This window comes from Mus caroli, unplaced genomic scaffold (assembly GCF_978045245.1).
Source record: "Mus caroli unplaced genomic scaffold, Mus_caroli_1 scaffold_2, whole genome shotgun sequence".
Lineage (NCBI taxonomy): Eukaryota > Metazoa > Chordata > Mammalia > Rodentia > Muridae > Mus > Mus caroli.
Genome location: NW_028227257.1, coordinates 76302426 through 76329317, shown reverse-complemented (window position 1 = coordinate 76329317; position 26892 = coordinate 76302426). Strand labels below are relative to the sequence as shown.

At 39.6% G+C, this 26892-nt stretch overlaps 1 protein-coding gene across 4 annotated transcripts in view; it reads right to left on the bottom strand.

The window, feature by feature from the left end:
* Hipk3 (homeodomain interacting protein kinase 3) overlaps positions 1-26892 on the bottom strand; it is a 75335-nt gene that overhangs the window by 32127 nt on the left and 16316 nt on the right. For all 4 annotated transcript variants that reach the window (XM_085834606.1, XM_021180708.3, XM_021180724.3 and 1 more), the window contains exon 2: positions 12731-13829. In XM_085834606.1, the coding sequence (XP_085690732.1) occupies positions 12731-13827 (1097 nt within the window). In that variant the 5' untranslated portion in view covers positions 13828-13829. The remainder of the gene's footprint in view (positions 1-12730; positions 13830-26892) is intronic.

Genomic DNA, 26892 nt, shown 5'->3' with positions numbered 1-26892 from the left:
TACCATGCACCGCGATGTGTTGGCCACTTCAGATGTGACTAATGTAGCTGTGCCATGACTCAGCTCTGTCATTTCAAAGAATTTAAATTAGTTCATATCTACCTACTACACAGCATCAGACACTACAAGCTACCATAGTAAATAGACAGCACAACTCAGGAACTTAGGAGGTCAAGGCACTGAAGAAAATGGACTAAGTTCAAGTCCTGCCTGGGCCACACAGTGATTCCCAGACCAGATAAGGCTAACAAGACCCTGTCTCAAATAACTACAGACAGGTAAATGGCCATGCATTCACACAAATTCAACTACATTACACCAACTGATTTGGCTCTGAAGAACTGCAGCAGTACACATGTCAGAAGTAAGCCACCAAGAAATGAGCATGGGAGACTCCCTGTCACCACATCAAGGAATCTTGCAAAGCTCCACCCTCAGTGTAGTTCCTATGTATAAAGTGCATGTAGTGTCCCAACACATTAGTGCTTGCTCTACATTATGTGTTCATCTTCACAGCAACCTTTGAAGTAACTATTAACAGTGTCACGATGAGTAAACTGAGGCTCAGAGAGGAAGGAACTTGCTCCAGGTGACGCAGTAGGCGAAGAACCAGAATCATAAGCATGTGGATGAATATAGTAACATAATTCCCTTGCTTACTTAGCCCATCAACTCGAACTTTTGTTCTGTTTCATGACTTAAACTCCACCCTTGTCTAAAAACAGGATATTTAATTCCTCATGAACTAAGACAATAAATTATTAAAACATAGTATTAATATATTATTAGAATATAGTTACATTCCTTTATAACTCTAAATTTGACAACAGTTTCTTAAATTTTAAGCCCCAAGCATGGACAACAAGAGAAAAACTAGAAAAGTACACTTTGCTAAAACAAATAATTTTGTACAGTGTCAAAGGTGGTTGGAGAAGGACTAGAGACATGGCTCAGTGGTAAAGAGCCTTCTTGCTCTTCCAGAGGACCTGAGTTCACACAGGGTGGCTCACAACCATCGGGAACTCTAGCTCTAGGAGTTGCATGACCTCTTTTAGCTTCTATGAGCTATCCAGGAAGAACAAGCCAGTAAGCAGCAGCACAGACTCACCACCAACACCTGCCTCCAGTGCCTGCCTTGAGTTCCTGACCTGCCTTCCCTTGGGGATGGATATGATGTGGAAGTGTAATAAAGCACTTCTTTCAGCTGCTATGGTGTTGTAGCAATAAAAATCCTAAGATACACATAAGATAAATCTCACTGTGTGTGTTAAAGAAAAAAATTTCAGTGCAGCAGTCCAGACCAGAGCAAAAACAAGACACAGAGAAAAATGTGGCAAAATTATATGCAGGAATATATCAGAGTTAAATCAGTAGGATCTGGTCACTCGGTGACTACATAAACAGTAGGGAAATGAGACATCAAAGAATTGCTTCTAAACTGAGTGTGGGAGCACACACCTTTATTCCCAAACTCTGTCACTGTTTTGCAACAAATCTAAATCTCAACTTCTTGTTCAGAAGATGCAGATGATGTTGCTATTTTTTAGCTACTCCAAGGGTTAATGGTTAAACTCTTTAGCACAGTGATGAGGACAAAGCAGTCAAGAAACATCATTATTTCACTTTTTATTCTTATTCCCCACATGAAAAAAAGTACCTACACAAGACACATAAAACATATCTACACTTTTAATGTTGTAAATCGTGGCTAAACCATTTCAAATTTTGTAAGTTTGTCTACTGAACCTACTCATATTAAAATACCTTGTGAAGAAAGGTATTTTCTTCCTTTTTAAAAAAGACTTGAAGGCAAGGAAGAGAAGAGAAGGGAATGAAAGGGTCTGGTGCATCCCAGAGCTTAGTATGCACCTGGTTGGTTCTCCTGCATCCCCTTCCTGGATGCTGAGATTATAGCACCCAATACACACAGCCTGGAGACCAAACTCTGGCTTCCTGCATGCCAGGCAAGCACTCTACAAACTAAGTGAACTACACCACAGTCCCAAAAGGCCACCTTCATGTTACACTGGAACAGTGTAATACTTAGGAGGGGGTATAATATCTTTCAGCAAGAAAGGACCCAAATATAGCTGTCTCTTGTGAGACGATGCCGGGGCCTAGCAAACACAGGAGTGGATGTTCACAGTCAGCTATTGGATGTATCACAGGGCTCCCAATGGAGAAGCTAGAGAAAGTACCCAAGGAGCTAAAGGGATCTGCAACCCTATTGTTGGAACAACATGATGTACTAACCAGAACCCTGGAGCTCTTGTCTCTAGCTGCATATGTATCGAAAGATGGCCTAGTCGGCCATCAATGGAAAGAGAGGCCCATTGGACTTGCAAACTTTATATGCCCCAATATAGGGGAACGCCAGGGCCAAAAGAATGGGAATGGGTGGGTAGGGAAGTGGGGGGCGCTATGGGGGACTTTTGGGATAGTATTGGAAATGTAATTGAGGAAAATATGTAATAAAAATATTAAAAAAAAAATCTTTCAGCAAAATGCATATACCCACACTACTTTAAAAATCTTTTTCATAAAAATATGAAAGTATACCTGTGAGATGCAGGTTTACACAAGCAGGCTCTCTGACATTATCTGAAAATTATATCCATAATGGGATTGCTTTAAATGAAGAGTAAAGATGTTCTATGAAATTATAAAATAAAACCACAATATAAAGGGAGAAAATGTTCCTAATTTGCTACATTCTTGCTAGCTATTAAAAATCATCATGTGGCTAAAGAAATGGCTTAGCACAGAGTGCCTCCTGCTCTTGCAGAAGACCTGACTGAGTTCAGTCCCCAACTCCTAGCTCACACTACCACCTATAAATGCTAGCTCCAGATCTGATTATCTCTGCTCTGTGCAAGCACCTGCATTCATATGCACATACCCAGACACAGAGACACAATTTTTTAAAATACAATCTTTAAAAAAATATTTTGTAATTTAAAAATATTAAGTGAAATAATTTTTAATTTGAAAGAAACATATACAATTTTGTAAATCAGGGCTTTCATAAAAGATGCATTTTTCCTATTTAATGTCAAAGTTTAGCACATATTGGGACTGTCTAAGTAATACAATCTCACCTCACCAGCTGACACCTAAATTATTCACCAGCACAGAACTGGCACTCTTTCATGGTAACACACTCATTAATAACATTCAGGGAACTAAATTCCAGCCACTGGAAGTTGCTGAAGAGAGAAATAAATAGGCATATATGCTTTCAGGTGTGAGAGACAGGCACCTAACCCACGTCCTCATAACAGTGCACTGCACTGTACATCCATGAGGCTCTATGTACTTTTCCAATAGTGCTACAGACAGCCTATAGAGATACTGACAGCCTTTGAAATCATAAGCTTTTACTGACTTGATTAAAAGCCATGAAAGTCTTCTTTTAACCTATGAGTGACTATAAGAGGTACATGTAAATTTTAGCATACAGCCTTTCAAGCCTGAGAGAACTTATCAATCTAGTTTACAGGGCATTTTGGTTTTTCTGTATTTTGTAGCTACCATGTGGAGAATTAAACAACTGTGATAAAGCTTTAGAAAATGCTTTCAAAATCTACCTAAACAGTACCATTGAGCATCTAGACATTAAAGCTTTGTACACTAGTCCACATCTATAGGACACGAGGGTAGTATAGTCCATTTACCTATTTATGTAGACATGTATGGTTAAGTAGCCTCCTCATTTATAAAGTCAATGACAGAAATTAAAATTCAGTGTCCTGGTTTTGCACCAACTATTATTTATTCATATTCTCCCTCTTCCTTTTCTTCTTCCTCCTCCTCCTCCTTTCTGGTTACTAATATTTTTTAAATCATATACAAAAAACTGTCATTATATAAAAATAATTCAAGAATCAGATAAGAGTTAAGTGTGAATAATGAAGCATGAACATACAATAAGGGGGAAGATTACATGGGAAGAATATTATTTTTGTTTCATCTAAGGAAAAATCTAATACTCAATATGTGCATTAGTTCAAATGCTCCTTTCAAATGACCATTATTTAGGACATGGCCAATTCATTCTCCTTCTTTGTATGGCTTTTAGTCCCTTAGGTACAATACTAAAAGAGACACTGTCTGAAATATTTTCCATGGCACAGGCTCCAAGGTCAGAGCTCTAAGACAGCAAGGTACAAATAATGTACAAGACTCTAATGCTCCAATATTCCTAGAAAAATAAAATGTATATGCTGAGTCTGCTCACTCGCCACTATTCTTATGGTAAGCAAGCACACTTGTGTTGCATGAACGAACTCAGAATGTATCAATTTCTGCTTATTAGAAGAGGACATTTTAACATTGAAAGATGAATAGAAGCAAAGAGCCCACAAGCTCACAAACATGCGCAGCATCACTTTCCTCAAAAAAACAGTCCAACCCCAGTCAAATCGTAAGAGAGCACTTCACAACTCTCCGAATAGAAGGCAGGGTCTGGAGAGAGGGCTCAGCAGACAAGGGCACCGCCTGCTCTTCCAAAGGACCAGGTTCCGCTCCCTGCACCCACATGCTGGCTCACAACCACCTCTAACTCCAGTTCCAGGCAATCCAATCCTCTTTCGGCCTCCTCGGCACCAGGTACACAGATGTGCATGCAAGCTAAACACCTGTCTTAGTTAGGGTGTTACTGCTGTGAACAAACACCATGACCAAGGCAAGTCTTATAAAAGACATTTAGTTGGGGCTGGCTTACAGGTTCAGAGGATCAGTCCAGTATCATCAAGGCGGGAGGGAACATGGCAGCATCCAGACAGGCATGGCACTGGAGGAGCTGAGAGTTCTACACCTTCATCTGAAGGCTGCTGGTGGACGACTCACTTCCAGGCAGCTAGGGTGAGGGTCTTAAGCCCACACCCACAGTGTGACCTACTCCAACAAGGCCACACCTCCTAATAGTGCCAATCCCTGGGCCAAGCATATACAAACCATCACAACACCCAAAACATAAAATAATAATTTTTAAAAATGTTTTTAAACATTTAAAAAGAAAAAGAAAAAATGAACCATTAGGGATGTGGAAACGCTGAGTTCCAGATGTATACTGTGATTAAACCTGTGAAATGTTATGGAAACATAGAGGATCCTCAAAAAATTCAAAATGGAATCATATTATGAGCCCAACAACTGAAGGAGGATACAGTTGCACCGCCATGTTCACAGCAGCTACTCAGACACAGCAGCTTTCAGGGGGGTCCAAGTGACAGGATGAGACAGAGAAGTGGTTACTAGGAATTGAGATGATGGGGTACTGTCCAAAGAACACATCTGAGATGTGCAAAATGAAAATGCCCTAAAGACCTTTCACAACAATGTGGCTGTATTTAACACTATGAAAGAATACTATCAACTTTTACATCAGGTAAAAATGAGACTTATTTCCCAGAATAGGCTCATGAGGTGGTTAAAGGGACAAAGGCCTGGCACCAAGGCTGACAACTCCCAAGACTACATGGTAGAAGAAGATCCAGCACCTAACAAGTTGTCCTCTGACCTCCACACTCATACTGTGGCACAGCATGGACCCAACAAACAAATTCATGTAGTGAGTAATAATAGAAATTAATCATAATTTCTGTACTGGACATGGTAGCTCATGTTTGTAATCATGCGCTAGGGTGCTAAGGCAGGAGAACCACTGAGAGTTCAAGGCCAGCTTTGGCAATATATCAAAAACAAGTCTCAAAAATCTAAATTAAAATTTAAAAAGTGAATAATATTATTAAAATATTAGCACAAAAGCCCTGGAGAGATGACTTTATGGCTAAGAGCATTGGCTCTTGCAAAAAACATGGGCTCAATTCCCATCACCCATATGATAACATACAACCATCCTGTAACCCCATTGCATATATACGCGTGCAAGCAAACCATCCATACATTAAGTTAAATAAATAAAAGTCTAAATAAGAAATCCCCATTAGTTCTGTTTAAAAAAATAAAAGATATATGCCAGGTGTCACCTTTAATCCCAACTCTTGGGATCCCAGCAGAGGCAAGCAGATCTCTGTGAGTTTGAGGCCAGCCTGGTCTACAGAGGGAGTTCCAGGACAGCTAGGGCTACACAGAGAAACCATGCCTCAAAAAAATTTTAATTAAATTAAATTACAAAATAAAAAATAATAATAATATTAATTAATTAAAAGTAAATATTAGAAATGTGAGCTCAAGAAGGCAATGTGTTTTCAAATGTAGTCTTCTGGTTTTCCTAACACACAGGGACAATACTGACCAAGGGTGGCCAGGTTCTATATAGAACATATGTAGAAAAGAATTTTTATAAAAATAATTCCAAACTGTAGTTTTTAGAAATATCACATTTGAGGCCAGCAAGATGGTAAGGGCGCAGAAAGATTCCTAGACTATTACATAATATAACCCTCACCTACTAGCCACGCCTACCAAGTTCAAAGCAAGTATTATCAATCAGAAGATCTAAACTTAGCTGGGCAAGGTAGAGGAGCATGTCCCCAATCTCAGCACTCAAGAGATGGAAGTAGGTAGTTTAGGAGTGAAGCTTCAGTTACCCAGTAAGGCAAAAACCAGCCTGGGCTACATAAGACTCTGTCAAAGCCAGCAAAATAGCTACCCATTGGGTGGGTAGAAAATCCCTAATATAAACTTTATAACTATACCTGCTTATAATTCTAAAGCTTTAAATAGTAACAAAGATGGGTGTAATAACTTATGCCTTTAGTCCCAGCATTCCAGAGGCAGGGGCAGGTCGGTCTCTATGCATTCATAGTGACATCCAGGAGAGCCAGAATTACATATGGAGACTCTATCTCAAAACAAGCAAACAAAATAGAATAAAACTCAAGGTGTCAGAACCAGATATACCAGTATGTATGTATTAATAGCTTTACTATATAAACTTTTAGAAATGTAGAGCAGAGATACGCGCCACGTATCTTCTAGTTTTACGTGAGAAGGCTCTGAGAAAGCACTGACATTTGCATACCAATAGGTACACTTGGCATTAGTATACAGACATTTGCTAAATAACCATTCTCAAAAGAAAAAAAAAAGAAGAAGAAGGGGGGTGGTATGCCTTTAATCCCAGCAACTGGGAGACAGAGAGAGGCAGATTTCTGTGAGTTTGAGGCCAGCCTGGCCTACAGAGCGAGTTTCAGGATGGCACAGAGAAACTGTGAAAGAAAGAAAGAAAGAAAGAAAGAAAGAAAGAAAGAAAGAAAGAAAGAAAGAAAGAAAGAGAGAGAGAGAGAGAGAGAGAGAGAGAGAGAGAGAGAGAGGAGGGAGGGAGGGAGGGAGGGAGGGAGGGAGGGAGGGAGGGAGGGAGGGAGGGAGGGGAGGGAAGAAAGAAAAGAGACCTACAAAGAAAGACAATTCCAGGCCTGGGGCTACTGAGTTCAAGACAAGCCAGAGCATCTTGTGCCAGAAAGCAAGCTTTTGAGGAAGGCTGAGCTCACAGCACAGAGGCTGGGGACAAGTTTAAAGGGGTTTTCTTCCACTGAGCAATCTGAAGTGGTTTGCACAAAATGAGAGGCGGGAATGAGAGAATGGCTGGGAGCTCCAGGGCCAGCAGGTCTGGAGCAGGCAGTGCAGCAAGGGAATCAGCTCAGTAGAAGGCAATGGCTGAACCTTGTCCTCTGACAGCACATGCTCTCTATCACACATATGCATGCACAAAAACAAAAACAAATTTCAATGTTTTAATAGGTAAAATAAGTTCACTGAAATCTATATTCAAGGAATGTCTACAAATTATTATTACTATTATTGCTGTTGTTGTTGTTGTTGCTGTTATAGTGTGCAAATGATGTGTTAGTGGGCATGCATATGCTGGTCAAATGACAACTTCAGGAATCTAGTCTCTTCAGCTCTTCCCTGAATTCAAGGTTGTGAACTCAAGACTGGCAAGTAACTACCTACTGAGCCATCTTGCTGGCCCAAAATTATCCTTGTAATCTAGGAGTACACTGAATGATTTAGGGTTATAGGGGCTGTCTCTGAAACTGTGTGAGTGAGTGAGTGAGTGACAGTGTGTGAGTATGTGTGTGTATAGGAAAACTAAGAAGGTAACAGGTTGGTATTTTATATATCTAAAACTATTTCAAACTGAAAAAATTAAAGTTGAAAAAGAAGTATAAAAGAATAAAAACTGCTCTCCCCTTTTCTCCTTGCACAGCTTCTTATCACACTGCTGTCTATGTGCTAGCCGATGCACCCAGCACAATGCACCCCACCTTAGAGGCACTAAGGATTTTAGGAAAAGGCTCTAATCACTGACAATTTCTATTCTTTTCACTGGTACCTTGAACTCACTGGTAACACTAGGGATACGTGCTACTACTGATGCATGCTATAACATGGATGGACCTTGGTTGGCCGTTGAATGAGACAGGAAGATGAGAGGCTGGAGAACAATGGTGGGGCGTGTTCTTTGGAGGGTGCATAAGCATTCTAAAATTAATTCATCAACTTACAACTTCAACTATAATCAAAGCCATGGAACTGTACGCTTTAAATAAATGAAGCTCAAGACCAGTCCAGGCTACAGAGTAATTCTTGGGCCATTCTAGGCTCACAGAGCAAGTCTTTCTCCTCTCACTCCCTAACTCTCAAACTGAGAGCAAGAGGTGAGAAACAGAGGAGAATAAAAATGCTTTGAAAAACAAAAATGAAATGGTGCAGAAGCACGGTAGACTATTCTAAAGTAACCTACCTGGGTTTGGTGGCACACTTCTAGCACTTATGAGTCAGAGGCAGGAGAGTCACATGTTTATAAGGCTAAGCTAATCTATATAGAATGTAACCGGACCTGCATAGTAAGACCCTGCCTCAAAAAAAAAAAAAAAATAAATAAAAAATAAATCAAGAAGTAAAGTAACCTATATAAAGTATCAATTACAACGGGTCTTTCTATATGCCTTCTATATGTCAGAGGAATGTTACCTTTGAAACTTCTGGGTCCAAAAAGAGTGTGCTCTAAAGAAGATCTGCCATCTCACCACTCATCACTCCACCTTTCTGTACTAGCACAGGAGTAACAAGTTGAGTTGAGGACCACAGCTGGGTGAGCAGTCTCGCTGCGTTTTTCCCTGCATTCCTACAGAGCATGCATTACTCCAATGGCAATTATCAAGTCATAGTACAGCAACATATATTTCCTGCTAAGCAGGTTACTTTATAGCCCACTTTTCTGTCTCTGCTCTGAAATAGCTGAGACCCACAGGCTAAAATTCTATATTTAAAAAAAAAAAAAAAAAGAACGTCATGACCTGAATATTGCCACCACACCTCATAAATACAGCACCTTCTGCTGCTAAAGCTTTCCACATTCAAAAGCCCTACGTGTTCCTGACAGAAAGCACACTCAGGCAGCTCAATTTAGAACATGCTGACCTTGAGCAAATCAGTGCCCTTAGCATGCTCTGGCTTCCATCACTGCAGGAGCTAGACAGCCTCACCATCTATAGTAGGCAACAATCTCTGGCCGCTACCCCGTCTATTTTAAGATATCCCTACTACATTTGTGTTGCAGAGTTTAAACGGGTAACACATGAATATGTGTCTAAATCAATTCTTTACCTTAAAAACTAGGATATAGATCTTAAAATATTTATTATACTACCATTTAACCACACAGAATCTTTTAAACAGAAAAATCAAGTATAATCCAATTTCTAAGGAACCCTGTCATAAGCTAAGACAAAAGCAGCAAGGCTGCAAAAATGATGTGCAAATTCTGAAATAAAGTCATCGCTAGCCACCATTTTCATGTAAAAATAGACAAGACTCAGCACAACCTAATTAAGAACTGCACTGCATTTTTGCTAATCTATCTTAATATTTACTGCCTAGTCTACCTCTTAAATCTGCCATCAAGCCCATTTTCAGTACTTTATGAATGTATAATCATCCAAAACATAACCATGAGCTTTATTTATTAAATACAAACTTCTGGGTTTTTTTTTTTAAACTCTCAACACTCAGAACCTGTGACTAATCTTAGCTCTGTACAGCTTCTGAAAGCCAGGTAAATATTAACCCGAACTCAAAATAGAAGTTATACTTAGCAATTATTCCGAATTTTCTTCCTTTCTCAACATAAAGGCTAATGTTTATGCCAAGACCTAATGCTAGAAAACAGGATCATAAACCAAAACAAAACAAAAAAAAAAAAAGCTGGGCGGTGGTGGCGCACGCCTTTAATCCCAGCACTTGGGAGGCAGAGGCAGGCAGATTTCTGAGTTCGAGGCCAGCCTGGTCTACAAAGTGAGTTCCAGGACAGCCAGGGTTACACAGAGAAACCCTGTCTCAAAACAAAACAAAACAAAAAGGGAAAAAAAAAAGAAAAGAAAACAGGATCATATTTAGGTTTTTTAAATGATTCTGTTCTGAAACATTTAATATACCAATAGAAACTCATTCTCAAGTATAAAATGTTTCTGTTTACTCTCCTCCCAAACATTTCGGTAATAAAAAGGAAACTAGATATCACATAGCACAGAATCTGACATGGAAATAGTGCAGGACCCAAATATAATGAAGTCACTTACTAACGAGTGAACTAAATATAGGGCGCAGGCAGCTGGAGCTGCAGTTTATATAATATGCTAGCTGGCTACTGAAGAGCCCACAGTCTGTGACAGAAAGGACAGGAGTCGGGAAAGCACTACTAGTCTTTCTTTCCATGCAATTGAATACGATTTCAAAATCTTTATTCCTGAGGGGGAAAAAAACAGCTAAAGTTGAATCTTATATTTCAGTAAACTAAAAAAGGAAAGGAGCAGTTGGGAGGACAGAGGATCCAGTAAATCTAAGTATATGAACATAGGCGACATCTGCTGCCTGCTGCAGCAGCAAACCATCCTTCATCCACTGAAAAGGTGGCTCTAGTGCCATTTTGGATTTGCCTTTTCATTTTCTCATTTGTGTGTGTGTTTGTGTTCATGTGTGTGTGTGTGTGTGTGTATGTGTGTGTGTTTTGAGACAGGGTTTCACTGTGTAGCCTTGGTTGGCCTGTAACTCAGAGACCCATCTGCTTCTGCCTCCTCACTATGGATTAAAGATGTGTACCTCCAAATCCCACATCTTAAAAACAGCATTAAAAATGGCATTCAGCAACTCTAATACTAGGTATACTAAATATACTAACAATAAATCAGACGGCATTTCCTAATGTTTATGTCAATAAACTTAATTATTACTAAGTTATATGAATATGGGATTCCTTTTGATCACCTACTAATATAGCTAGGCATACAGAGTTGGTTTCTGTATGTAGAAGCTTGGTTCTGTATGTAGAAGCTGACTGACTCACCCCTTATCTATGCAAGACATTACAGCACGGTTTCAGAAGACTAATCAGGAAAATCAAAAGTAGCACAAAGGCAGATGTGGCATCCCAAAACAGCTACCCCCTCGGTGGGTCAAAGTTTATAACCCTCCTATTTGTAGCAACCTCTGACCACAACCTGCATTTCTATCTGTTTAGTGACTTGTGAACAAGCACTCCTCTGCCAGTTCTGCTCCTATGCCTGCCCCCACTGTGCTGGAGAACACAGCACTCTGGACTACACCAAGAACATCTCAGCACTCAAGTGAAATACAACAACACATTCCCCAACCTAGGAATTGGCGATTCAAACTATGAACTCAAAGACATTTTCATGCTCACAGAGGAACCTTACTAAGCATTAGCTAGTGACTGAGACTACACTACTAAGACTAGCATTACACTAAGTCTTGACAATGGAACCAGTCAGTAGCTGAATAGAAATTATTCCAGTTCTCAAATTTTCCCACACATAGCACCAACACTAAGATATCATTACTCATAGCATATAGATTGAAAAATTTGTTGAAGCTATGTACATACATGTAAATCTTTAAGTCATTAATCAGAATAATGGTGTGAACTTTTCTAAATGTTGTTATATGAGACTATGTCTTTATTAAATGACTTCTCCAAGAACAGACAGATGGCTCAGTAGGTAAAGGCATTTGTCACAAAGCCTAAGAACCTGGTTCAATCCCAAGGACCCACATGGTAAAGGGAAGAAACCAGACTTCCAAAAGTTATCCTCAGACTCGCACATGTCCACCATGGCATGTATGCGCGCGCGCACACACACACATACACATGAGCGAGCACACAATAAAATGTAAGAAATGAAAATGAATGTATAAATGTAAAAAAATAAAACTTTAAAAATTAAAAATTACTTCTTCCAAGCACTGAAACGCTCCAAGAAATATACAGAAACTACTTTCAAAAATACTTTCCAACATTTAAAAGACTCGTGTTTCATATTATTTGTGCATCATTCTCTCCTATCTCCCATTAATAATAAAAATAACCAGATATCTCCAGGTGGTAGTGGCCCACACCTTTAGTCCTAGCACCTGGGAGACAGAGGCAGGCAGGTGTGAAGCCAACCTGATCTACTAAAGAGTGAGCTTCAGGACAGCCAGGGATACACAGAGAAATCTTGTCTCAAAAAACTAAAAAAGAGCAGCTATCTTTAGCATGAAACTACTGGAGATTTCTATTGGCCTTAAAGTAATTTTTTTATGCCTGGATTTTTCACATCTTTTTCAACCTCAAACCTAAAGAGATTTTATTGATTTCCTTATTTAACCAAAGAAGCAGTCTCTCTCATCACATGCACTTATCAAATTTCACTTAGCAGAAACTCAGCGTTTGTTAGGTAGCCAAAAATTATTTGCCACCTACCTGTAGTAGCGAGATTGAAGATACGTTGAGCAAACAGTCTTTGATACATGACTGGCTGATCCAAAGTCTATCACTTTAACCCTGTACGGCTGGCGAACAGGATCCACCAACATAATATTCTCTGGTTTGAGGTCAGCATGAATTAAACCAAGACTTTTTAATTTCTTCAGTGCAGTGGCCACTTGCTGAAGAACAGGCCGGATCACCTTCAGGGGCAGGGGACTGAATTTATTCTGTTTCAGGAAGTCGTACAGGTTCTGCTCCAGCATCTCAAAGACCAGGCAGGTGTGGTTCCGGTGCTGGAAGCACTCATAGGCTCGCACAAAGTTATACTCATCAGCGTTCTCCGTACTGAGCCTCGCTAAGATGCTCACTTCTATCTGCCCTTGACGTGCATACGAAGGGTGATTCTTCAAAATTTTAATGGCTACAATTTCATTTGTCCCTCTCTTCCAGCATTTGACAACCTGGCCAAAAGTGCCACGACCAAGAAAATCCAGGACTTCATACGTGTTTTTCATAGAGCATAGGACTTCATGCTGCACTAACTGATAGTCGCCTTCCCCGCTGGTGCAGTTCTGCTTCGATCCTGTGGTCGCTGTCACAACTGTCACTGGGTTTCCCATGTTGGTTTGCAACATTGCAGGAAGTATGGACAGTTCATCAACAATCTGCATCGCGCCGCTGTGATTCTCCAACTCCTCCTCACTCTTGCGCTTTAACCCGCATCGCTGGGGACCTTCTAGGAAATGTAACCTGTTTCTCCACACCACGGCCCGTGCCTCCACTCCAGCCTGCTGCGCCTGAGCTGCTAGGACCTTTGTAGCACCGGCAGTGTCTTTGACAACAATGGCACCTGCCTGCAATGAAAAGCTGTGTCCTCGAGGCTTTGTAAATGGTATCTTTGTTTGGAAAGCACTACCCTTCGTGGAAGGATGAGAATTGCCAAAGTTTCTACCATTCACATGGATCTGAGGATAGGTTCTTTCCTGGAAAACACAACCGCTTGGCTCTACTTTGAGTTTCTTCACACTACAAAAGGCACTTGACTGAGTTTGATAAACATACGGTGGGTAGACCAAGACTTGTGAGGCCATACCTGCAAAAAAGAAAGGAAAGAAATGTTAGGATTTTTCCCCTGGGAGGAGGTAATATCTCCAATAACTCTACATTAGTTCTTCAATATTTTAGTAATTTGGAGAAATACTTAGTGAATATCTAAATAGCCAGGATGTGCAATAGAAACTGTACTGATCATTTTCCCTGTGAAAGGAAAAGTACAACTCCCTAAACAAATGGCACACATGTGGCAAAAATATTCTCTCATCAAAATATAATTTATGAACCAGCAGCTCGGGAGGCAGTGCAGCAGTAGGAACAGCTTCGCACAAGCGTGAGGACCATTGCTCATGCCCAGCAACCTGGAAGAGCTGGCTGTGGTCCCTTGCATCCCTGTAACTCCACTGCTGGGGCCTGCTGGCTTCCAGCCTCCATGAAAAATGAGAACTCCACATTTAGCCTCAAAGTAACAAAGCAGAGACTAATAGGAGATACCTGACATCTTGCCCTGGACTCTGATCCATGCATACACCTCACACCCATGAAATGATGAGCCAGCCAACAGAGTTTATCATTGGGAAGAAACAACTATGCATGTTAAGAATGTATATACATACAGGGATTAATTTAAAAGGGCCATCCTTTTCATGAACAGCTCTGAACTTATATTCTACTTGCCAAATACCCTTTGATCTTAAAGGGTATTCATTACACTATAAAGACAACTTAATGGCTTTCTACCCAGTTCCCTTCATCCTGCCAAGTTCCCAAACATTAAATGACTTTTTATGGATTTTATTCTTACTCCATCTACACAGCCATCAAACATACAATGGTTTTATAAATAGTATCTGACTCCAGTGTAACAGATACAAAGGGGTATTTAACATGTTACTGGCACAGCTGACTTTTCTCCCTATGACCTTATTTTTATAAACTTAGAATTCATGTAATATACAATCCAACAACTGCTAATTCATATACATAAACTTAACACACACAAATAAATCCTTAGTGCCACAAAGCAAAACACATTAATTACATAGTTATTTAATCTACCTCCAACTAGTCTGTCATAGAACAACATACAACACAAGTCGAAAGCGTCACTCGACAAAAGCATTGATTACTTGTTCCATGTTCTTTCCTTGCACACAAAGTCCCACAGGTTCTCTCTAGTTATATCCTTCTCTGCATCTACCCTTGAGCACACTACAAACTCTAAGAGCTGACCAAATAATGCAGTACTCTCTTGCTCATGTTCTCATGAAACACATCACGCACATACTCCTCACACACCTCCAAGAAAAGCTAGGCATTGAGATTCAGAATAACTCCCCAGTCTTCTCCTTTAGAATCACTCACTATACTGTAACTGTCGGGATGCACATGTCTTTCACATGAAATCTGAATTAAAGTGTCTATTCAATAAATTTTGGATGGTTCTGTTAATTTCAAAATATTTTTAGTAGGCCACAGAGATGACTTATTGAGTAAAGCACTCAGATGCAAGCATGAGAGCCTGAGTTCATGTAAAATGCTGGGCCTTCAGACACAGAATGGCTAGGACTTGCTGGCCTGGCAATGAACTGAAACTGCAAGCCCCCAGGGTCAAGGAGTAAGGAGAAGACTGATGCATCAGGACATGTACATCCTCCTCTGATGTACATATGCACACATTCACATGAGCATACACTCGAGCATATACATGCAAATATACTGCACATATACATCATAGACACACAAATTACCTTTATCCACCCAATTTTAAACTATGTGTTAACTGTGTTGTCTCATACTTTAACATATCACCACTTTCAACTCTTTTTATCTCAGAAATAATTACCACAGTATACAATTATCTATAATATAAAATAATAACTGGAAAATATTAGAAAGAGCTATAACCGATGGGGGAATAACTATGCAACTGCTTAGTGAATGATTTATAATATTTGGCTTAATGATACTGATATCTGATTGGAAAATTTGCTCTTATGATCACTCAAGTCCAGTGAATAAAGGCATTTGCTGCACAAGGCTAGCACCCTGATTCAATACCCAGAACCTACAGGAGCTAGATGGAGAGAACCAACTCCACAAAATTGTCTACACACACAGACACACACAGACACACACACACAGAGAGGCACACAAACACACATCATGATGCACACAGAAAAATTAAAATTAAAATAAGAAAATCAAAGCTCAGGGCTGGCGAGATGGCTCAGCAGGTAAGAGCACTGACTGCTTTTCCAAAGGTCCTGAGTTGAAATCCCAGCAACCACACGGTAACTAACAATCACCCATAATGAGGTCTGACGCCCTCTTCTGGTGTGTCAGAAGACAGCTACAGTGTACTTATGTATAATAATAAATAATAAAGAAAGGCAAGAAAGAAAACCAAAACTCAAAAGGACCAAGTAATTGATCTCAAAACTATGATGCTTTAAAAAAAAGTAAATGCACCGCCCAAGACAGAGCTTCCAACGATTCCTGCCCAATGTCCAAGCTGCCCTACTATAAAGTCAGAGACAAACTTCACAGATAGATAAGACTTTATATTCACAAAATTAAACTCTGGGGTTTAAACCTTTAAGGAAGTTCATTGCTAAAAAACAAACAAACAAACAAACAAACAAACCTCCAGCATCTATCCTATACCTTTACTCCGGGGGCAATTCTGAAGTTGCACTAATTTACCACATTTTTAAGGCAGAGTTTCACTATTTAACTGTGACAGACATGGGACTCCCTATTACAGAGATCCATCTGATTCTGCCTCCCTAGTACTAGGATTAAATACCCAGCTAATTTAACAAAATAATCCTAATTGAGAACTCTTTCTAAACATGTCAAACTTGTATATTATGCATTTTTGTAAGGTAGTCCAGTCACAGACTCAATATTAACTCTCTCCCATGATACTAATTTTTAAAACACCTTTATAATCCATACCCATAGATCAAAAATGACAAATATAAAAATCATGTATTAATACCAGTTGCTGTATACTTAACAGTTACTGAACACCATGGAATCCAACCCATTGTTTTTGTATAACACTACATCATTTTTTCCTTGTACTATAAACAAGGCTGTACTCTGGAGCTATCCTCTTCATGTCCTTGACATTCGTCCTTATCAGCAGACTTAGAATGTCGTTTTGAAAGACTACTTTTTTGACATGGCAGCTACCTACAACTGTTCCGTAGGAGCATCATAAGGCTCCTAATGAAGCAGCCATTAAGCTTACTCTCTTCAGAATCTTTTCTGTTTGTAGCTGTGGCTAGCTTCAAACTCACAGCAATCCTCCTGCCTTCCAAACCAGGTGAAGAATTCCAAGTGTACACAACCACACCCAGCTCTTGAATCTCAGATACTTTGTTCTGAATATTTATGTTTACAGACTCTCAAAATCTGTACATTGAACCAAGCTTAGTGGCCCACTCCTTTAATCATTGAGGGCAGGGTGGGGGGCGCAGAGGCAGGTGGCCCTTTGACTTAGAGACCTACAGAGAAACCCTGTCAAAAAAGTACACCGAAACCTTCCCTCCCCACCAAGTGTAATCATAGAAGCTGGGAAGCTGAGGCAGAGAGAATGGCATGAGTTCAAGGCCAGCCTGGGCTACAGAGTGAGACCTCAAAAATACAAAGGGGGCTTTGGATTGATTAGGCTGTGAGTGCTCCCTTTCATAAATGGGAACTTGACTGCCCCTCCACCATCCCAAGTCACAACTAGGTGCTGTCTTTGGAGCAGAGAGAAAGCTTTCAACAAATCTGGTTGCATCTGGTTGTACCTTGGAAGTCTCCAGCCTAAGAATGAGCAATAAATTTGTGTAGATAGGCATGGGTTTTACCCTAATCCTATAGTTAACCTGAAATTCTATCTAAACCCTACCTTATATAACAAGTAACCAGTAATATAAGCAACATGAACATCCACAGATGAGGATTCGGCCGGCCATTGTGAACTATTATAAGATATGTTTCTTCTTACACATAATATGGGGTCTACTAAACAAAGCAGGAACCACAGCAGAAATGCTTTGCTAACAAATTCAACTTCTGAAAAAATTTCTGTCAAACTTATCTATGCCTTATGGTTAAAGGGCTAATTAAATAACGAGACAAACATATAAGTCAATAGTTTCTTAGTTTCCTTATTCAGTTTCCTTCCACTTATCCAAATCATTTATAAAATATCTTCCTTTATGATACATATCATATATATGTGTGTTGATACATATCATTCATATATATATATATATATATATATATATATATATATCTCACCTACCTCCCAACACTAGCCCACTTTTGCCTTAAACACTAACAAGCCGTCCTCCTATGTCAGGACTCTGGTAACCACCTTTTTTTTTCTGTTCTATGAATCTGATTTCAAAATAAACCTCATAAGTGCACCCACATTTGCCCATTTTATGATTTAGAATAATGTTAGAATTTATCCATGCTTAACACGTAACCAGATTTTCTTTCTTTGTAAGATTAAATAGTAGCCAGGCATGATGGCGCACCCCTTTAATCCCAGCACTTGGGAGGCAGAGGCAGGAGAATTTCTGAGTTCGAGGCCAGCCTGGTCTACAAAGTGAGTTCCAGGACAGCCAGGGCTACACAGAGGAACCCTGTCTCAAACAAACAAACAAAACAAAAACAAAAACAAACAAGATTAAATAGTATTTCATGCATGTATATATGACATTTTATTCATCCATGGATGGACACTAGAGTTGCTTCCATTTGGGGAGAAGGGGGTATGTTGTTGTTTGCTATGTATACCAAGCAGGGTTTAAATTGATATAGAGCCACCTACCTCTGCCCCTCATGGTGCTGGGATCAAAGAATTACATCTTTAACCTTAATAACCTATCAACTCTACTCAGGAGGCAGAGGCAAGCAGATCTCTGTGAGTTCAAGGCCAGCCTGGCCTACATATCAAATTCCAGGACAACCAGAGCAACATAGAGACCCTGTCTCAAAAACGAAAAAGAAAAAAAAAATCACCTACAACTCTTCTAATATGAAAATAAGTAGATATGGATTCACTGATAAGTGAACTTACTGTCTCTTTAAAGGAAGAGAGGTTGGAACAGAAAATTAAGCATGCAATTTAAGTTGCCTTATGAGGTTAAATGTATGTTGTGTGACAAACACTTTTCCCAGGAAGAAACTATGCACACATCTGCTCCCCCCAACAGGGTGCTCACAACAGACCAAACAACAAATAGGAATAAGGAACAAAGTCCAACTTGGTCAACCAGAGTTTTATTTGGGTTATTGACAGGACTGCAGATGAGGGGTTACTTACAGAAATGCTCACAGACAGCTGCAGCACCAAAGCCCACCCCAGCATGGGTGAGAGCTCACAGAACTGGAACCCTGGAGCAACTCAGGACAACTCAGCCGGCCCTGGTTCTTACTCTCTTTACAGCTCAACTGCCCTTGTCAGAGAGTGCCTCTCAGCTTTTATTGATTACTCTGGCAGGAGGGGCCTAGTGAATGAATCTATTCAGTTTCAGAGACTATCAATGTCTTCTCTACAACCAGAGAGGTTATCAATGTTTTATTAGTCTGATTCTACACCATCTCACTTATATGAAGCAAGAAGGTTTGGCCTAGCTATCTGAGTTAAATTCATTTAACAGTTTTATCATTTGAGAGCCAGCAGGATGGCTCAGTGGGTGAAGGCAATACCCACCAAGCCTGATGACACAGGGGAGAGCTAGATGTTCTCTGACCCCCACAAGCATGCCTCCACCACAACACACACACACTAGATTCTACAAAACAATACTAGATGCTGGGCACGTGGCAAACACCTTTAGTGACAGCTCTTGGGCAGAAGAAGCAAGGAGATCTATTATTTGAGGCAAGCCAGGTGTACAAGACAAAATTCTGGCTAGCCAAGACTCATCTTAAAAACAAAAGTTCTAGCATTTCAAAGATAACAGAGTTTTAATTTCCTAAACTTTTATTGTGACTATAAAGTCTAGAGAAACTGTTGTTGCTTCTGATAACAATAGTTTTTTGGCAGAAGAAATTGAATATTATTAATTTGTCTTTCATTTCTAGATTTAAAATTTTGTATACAAAACAGAACCTGGTATGGGTGCACATACCCATACTCTCAGCATTTAGCGAAGTGGGGACAGAAGAGTCAGGTGTGCAAAATCAACCTCCAATACACAGCAACTTTGATACAAGACACTTTCAAATCTGCTCCACTGTGCTAAAACTGCTGTGTGCTTCCTACAGACAAAACTGGCCGACTCTTTCAGTTCAGAGTCGTTATCCACCTCACCCCACACCATGCAAAAGAAAAAAACAAAAACAAAAACAAAAAAACCCAAACAAACAATAAAAAAAGAAAAAGGAAGTTAAGGAATTGGAAGAGCATGTCCTGCTTTGATTTTTGGTTTTGGAGGACTCGGGATGCTGCCTGCCCTGTTTGAGTCTTGAGAGAGAATCTCAGCATGGAGCTTCGGATGGCTTATATATAAGGCATTAAGAGGAGCTTCTTGAGGGGAGGAAAGACAGGGAGCTGTCTCTGGTTAATGATTCCCCAAACTGTACTCCAAGAATGAACAGTTGTGGTTTAGCATGAGACTTTTTATAATGCTGTATTTGTCTTTAAGAACATTTCACTCAAATTAATCTTCAAATAAAGCACAGACTTTCCTTCAAGAGGACTAATACAAATTTTACATATTCCCACTTATCTACTCCAAGACCATGAAGTCAAAAGAAATCTGAGTTTCTAAATGTCTGAACGCTTTGGGTGTACAAAAGTGCCCACACAGACTTACATTTTTATCCCTTTCAGTTTAAAGTGCATGCTACATTTTTAACAAATTAATCATCAACCTTTAAATGAGAAACTAAAGATACAAAAACTACATATTATTTAGAGAAAGAGAATACACTGTAAGCAGACAAGTTTGACCTTATTCATCTGGATATGATGATTCATGCTTACAAGCCCTGCAACGTTCCAGGTAAAAGCGGGATATAGAGTTAAGGTCATCCTTGGCTACCTATCTAGTTCCCTCCAGGCTAGCCTAGACTATATGAAATACTGTGTTTGGCAAAACTCAATAGAAAAATGAGCAATGATGCACAATAGGTAAATCACAGAAAGAAAATGCAAGCCAAAAGACATTTTTAAAAAATCCAGCCTCACTGACAACAACAAAAGCATAAAACCTACAGTTAGATGCCATTTTGTACCCATCAAGACTGCCAAAAAGCAGTAGAACCATATCTAAAGAGATCAAGTGTATCTGTAAATGCTGGTCAAAAGTTGTAGTCGCTTTAGGCAGCAAAACCAAACACAAGCACAGTCCCCAAAGCAGCAGTTCTCCAGGTCCATCCCCCACCTAGACAGGTGCCCAACCAGCAAGTTTACAGGAACATAAATTAGTGTTCTCTTCACTACTACACACGGGGATGAATTCTGAAATAATCTGGCATGTGAGTGGGTATCTCAGTTTACTTAGAAAATACTAAGTATACAATATAAATACAGCTCTTAGAGTTGAGGGTTTTAGCTCAGTGCTCAGGGTGTTTGCCTAGGAAGTACAGGGCCTACATATGGTACCCAACACTAGAGAGAAAATTACCACATTTTTGTGTACCACATGCACACACAAATCCCTAAAAGTTAACATATAACTGGTTTTAAAATGCATGCCAATTTCAAGTGTTAAAAATGGGAAATGTTCGTATTATATTAAAGAATAGAATGAACTAAAATCAATGATGATGTTACAGATCATGCATCATTTATTATAACTTATTATACTTAGAGACAAAGTTCCTAACATCGTGAAGCTCCAAAAGAGCTGGGTGCAGAATACCAAGGAGACAATTCTAGTAGATGTCTGAGTCCCTAATACAAAATGACATGGTTCCAGAGCTGGAAAGATGGCTCAACAAGTAAGAGCACCTACTGCTCTTGCTGAAGACCCCAGTTCAGTTCCCAGAACCCACATGGAAGCTTACAACCATCTATACCTCCAGTTCTGGAAGATCTGATGACCTCTTCAGGACTCCATGGGAACTCCACACATGCTGTGCACATAATACATTCATTCAGACACCCAAATGCATGTAAACCATGTAACTATTTTTTAAATCCCTTTTAAAGGAGAATAATGAATGTTAGTATCCTAGGATCTAAGATGGCAGAGGCAGGAGTTCTGTAATATTCTTATAACTAAGCATTACTTCTGCCCAGGTCATTCCATGTGACCTAACTGTAAAGTACATAAAAACCCAAACAGCAGCTCAAATCCCTGACATCATAGCCAGCCTTGTTTTGTTTCTGCTTTCTGAATCAGTCTCCAATGTGCAGCCCAGGCTGGACTCAAATTCCTAATCTACCTGATAGCTACTAAGTGCTGCATTAAATGCTACCATGCCACTCTCGCTGGTCTATTTCAGATTTTAAAAAAACAATAATAAAATTAAAAATTAAATCATAAGTTGTAGGTATAATCTATTTAAAAGTAAAGAGATCTTTTGACTAGCATTTTACTTATCAGTAGACTACAAGCAAGATTTTATTATGTGAGAATAAGTGTTTTACAATATAAAAGGCCTTTTTTTCTTTCCTCTCTTTTCACACTTCTGATAAATGAATTTGAAGTCTCAAACCTGCTAGGCAAGCCTAAATAAGCTACATTCCTGGGAAGTTTTTGGGTTTTTTGTCTTTTTGATTTTTTTTTTTTTTAATTTTGAAACAGGGTGTCATCCAGGCAGGCCTTGAATCTGCTGTTCTATTACAAAAGCAAGGCCTTAAATTTGTGATCCTCCTGCCTCTGCCTCCCAAGCAGCCAGGACTGCATGACTATAACATGAGACCTGACATTTCTTTCTTAAGAAGCCTGTAAAAGAGACTGGATGTAGAACTTGTTGGAGAGTGTAACTACATAGCCCGGAATGTTCTAACAAAGAGGTGCGGGGTCAGTTTGCCATTGTTCTTTTACTCTGTGTCTTCCCTCAACTAGAAGGCAAGACACCCTAGAGAATGAGCTGCTGGTATGAACAGACCATTTTCACCTTCATCATTAATTGTCCCAACCTAAAATACCTGCACTATTCCATGTGCTCTTGACCACTACTTTATCCAGTAAACTACACTGAACCACTTCACACAAACATTTGCACAGAACTGAAGCACACATATAAAGCTTCATAAACAAAGCCTATTATCTAAAGTGCCTATAAAACATTGTATTTGAAAATCCTGAAGTCTTGGGTATTTTCCAGCAGTATTGTGAGGAAGGCATCTAGAGAATGTGTTGACTATGCACAAGCTCAATGTTAAATAACAAGCCTGGTCTGACTTAGCAAAACACTCCAACTTTTGGAACAGAAAATGACCTGCTGGACATTCCAAAGGTGCTAGAAATCACTCTACCAGTCCAAATCAGTCTGAAAGGGGGTCAGAAATTACTAGAACAATAATTTCTACATTTCTCTTAAGATATGTAAGATAAAATCAGAAGTAAAAATACTGATTGGCTGTGGAAAAGGTTCACCTATTACTTTCTTGAAGTAAGTTTAAATTTTAAAAAATCAAAATTTAGCTCATAAAGCTGGGCACAGTGGCACACACCTTCAAACCCAGCACTCAAAAGGTGGTGGCAGTTGTTCCTCTGTGAGTTTGAAGCCAGCCTGGTCTACATATTGAGATCCAGAACAGAAAAGACTACATAGAGGGACCCAGTCTCAAGGGAAAAAAAATCAGTTCATAATGCTTTAGTTCAAAGCTTCATTACTTTCATTAATAGCTACCAAGCTCTATATTTCATATATATATATATACATATATATATATAAAATTAAAACAAACTCAAATTTATAAGGGTGAAAAGATTTCAAAATAATCCCAACAACAACACTGAAAAGGCTGGTACAAAAGAACTGCTCAAAAGATTGAGGTCAACCTGGGTTACAGCATAAATGACAAGCCAACCAGGGCTAGGGTGTAATCCTGCCTTTATAAAAAATTTATTTAAAAAAGTAAAAATTTAAAAAATAAATTTGAGGCCGGGTGTGGTGGCGCACGCCTTTAATCCCAGCACTCGGGAGGCAGAGGCAGGTGGATTTCTGAGTTCGAGGCCAGCCTGGTCTACAAAGTGAGTTCCAGGACAGCCAGGGCTATATAGAGAAACCCTGTCTTGAAAAACCAAAAAAAATAAATAAATAAAAAATAAATTTGAAAGGAAAATTATTTATTCACAGACAAACCTATGTTAAAACCACTAAAACTATGTTAAAACCACTACTAAGCCAGTATTACGACCTAGATTCTGACTTCTACAATAGATATATTAATGCCAAGTTTACTAGGGCTAATTTTAAACTTGTAGAGAACAATCTGCCTCTGCCTCCAGGAGAGCCACCACCATCCCAGCTCTAGCATATTTTGAAACCTAGAACACCCTAGTCTACATAGTGAGTTCCAGAATAGTCAGGGCTCCATGTCTGGTGACAGAGGCATGTGGATCTCTGTGAGTTCAATTCAAAGCTACAAAGACCCTGTGGATGGATGGATGGATAGACGGATGGACAGACAGACAGACAGACACAGACAGACAGACAGACAGACACAACCCAAAGCTGTGAGTTCAACTCATTAAAGAAACAAACAAACCAGAGAGCTGTGAGGATAACTCAGGACAGTGGGTTAAGTGCCTGCAGCCCAAGCTTCAGTTTAGATCCCACACCCACATAAAAGGCCAGGCTTAGGGGATGGAGGGAGTGTGTGTGTGTGTGTGTGTGTGTGTGTGTGTGTGTGTCCTCACTCTGGGAGTCAGATAGGAAGATGCAAGGGTGTGGTTAGCCAGAAAACCTAGCCAATCAGCGAGTTCCATGTTCAGTAAGAAACCCTACCTCAAAACTAAGGACAGAAGAACACACCTCACATCAACCTCTAGCCTCTGCTTGTGTGCACACCCACACAAATATTTTACTATAAAACCATCAAAGCTACATAACATTTATATTTGAAAGAGGTTAAACGTCTTTAAGTTATTCAATTATCATAAAATTATAAGACAATCAAAAAACTGTTTTCTTAGTTGTTTTAATGTGAATTTATTCAATCAAAATACATGTAAAACCTGACAAACCAATTTAGGATTTCACAGGACACCTTTCCTTCAGTTTATTAGATTATTCCTCATCATGGCATTCTCATACATGTGCATATCATGTTGTGATCATAGTCACACAGACTTACCCTCTCTTACTCAGCTCATTCCCACTAGTCACCTTCTTCCCACGCTGCTCCAGTTTTCTTCCTGTCTGTTGTGCCTATGTGACCTACTGGTTTCATTGGGTTTGTTTATATAAGCACGAGAGAGCTTGTACAAAGCACAGGCATCTTACCAGTGGCCACACAACCAATGAACACGTCTCTCCCAATCAACCATTAACTGCATATAAATCTCCAGGGAGCAATAACGCCCCATGAGTCCCTTTCCCTCCCATGAAGGGATGTTAACAGGCCCAATCTTGTACAAAGCGTGTGAACGTAATCTTAGCAGCTGTGAGTTCAAGAGTTCAACAGCTATAGGGCTGAAGAGATGTATGGGCTCAACAGTTAAAGTACAGTTCATAGCACCTGCTTCAGACAGCTCTGAACTGCTTGAAACTCCAGCTTCAGAGAATCCAATTCCCTTTCCCAGCCCAAACATACTGTGGTAGGCACACACACACACATACACAGGAACAAAAATTCTTAATTAAAAATTTCACTTTAGGACTGGAGAGATGGCTCAGTGGTTAAGAGCACTGACTGCTCTTCCAGAGGTCCTGCGTTCAAATCCCAGCAACCATACAATGGCTCACAACCATCTATAATGGGATCTGATGCCCTCTTCTGGTGTGTCTGAAGACAGCTACAGTGTACTTATATATAATAAATAAATAAATAAATCTTTTTAAAAATCACTTTAAAAAGAGTACAGGCCAGGTGGTGGTGGCACACACCTTAATCCGAGCACTCTGGAGGCAAAGACAGTCAGGTCTCTGATCTGAGTTTGAGGTCAGCCTTGTCTACAACCAGAGTCACACAGGGAATCCCTGTCTCAGGGGAGAAGAAAGGAAGACAATAAAGAAATGAGACAGGAAATCATGGCATGTCGAAAAGTTGTACCCACAACAGACTCTGAGACTCTTTCCATCCTTTTCTCCGTGCTCCCTGAGCCTTAGTGCTAGTGTTTTAAATAGGGTAACAGACTACTTTACACATGTATAACTTAATAGACTGCTTTTCCCATTTGTTAAAACTGTAATGAACCTGATATTCTTTTCTTAGTATAGATACACATAAAGGGGTATGATATTTTGAAGTCAACTGCACAAATTTTACTAATACAACCACCAAAAGCAAGTTTCTTCAAATTTAAAGTTTTAACAACCTGAGTTCAATCCCCCAAACTCACAAAAAGGTAAAGAGAGAAATTCACAAGTTGTCCTCTGCCCTCAAACATGGGCCCTGGTATGCAATGCACAGCTGTCCTCCAACCACCACACAAAATAAGGAAATATTTTCATTTGTTGGTTGGTTGGTTGATTTTGATTTTTGAAGACAGTCCTGGCTGGCCTGGAACTATGTGGACCAGGCTGGCCTTGAACTCACAGAGATCCACCTCCCTCTGCCTCCCAAGAACTGGTTTTAAAGATTCAGGGCATTATTCTAAGATATAATTCTGTTAAAGCAGAAGAAAAGATGATACCAGATGGGGGAATATAATATCTTTGTAGAAAATCAAACATGTAAAATATTTTGACAGCTATAATAACATTTCATTTCTTATAGCCTAAGTTTATTACCCAAAAAAAAAAAAAAATCAATTAAAGCATACTGAAGAGACTACAAACCCAATTATTTTGGGACTTAGAACAATTATTATCTAATTTTATATTTACAACTAATTTAGTACAAAAATACTTATACTAGTTCTACCAAAAGTGACTAAAATTGGCACCAAAATATATGGGCAGCACAAGTTAGACTTGATGGTTATTTTTTAAAGGCATGAAGTTGGCAGAAGCAGGAAAGTGGG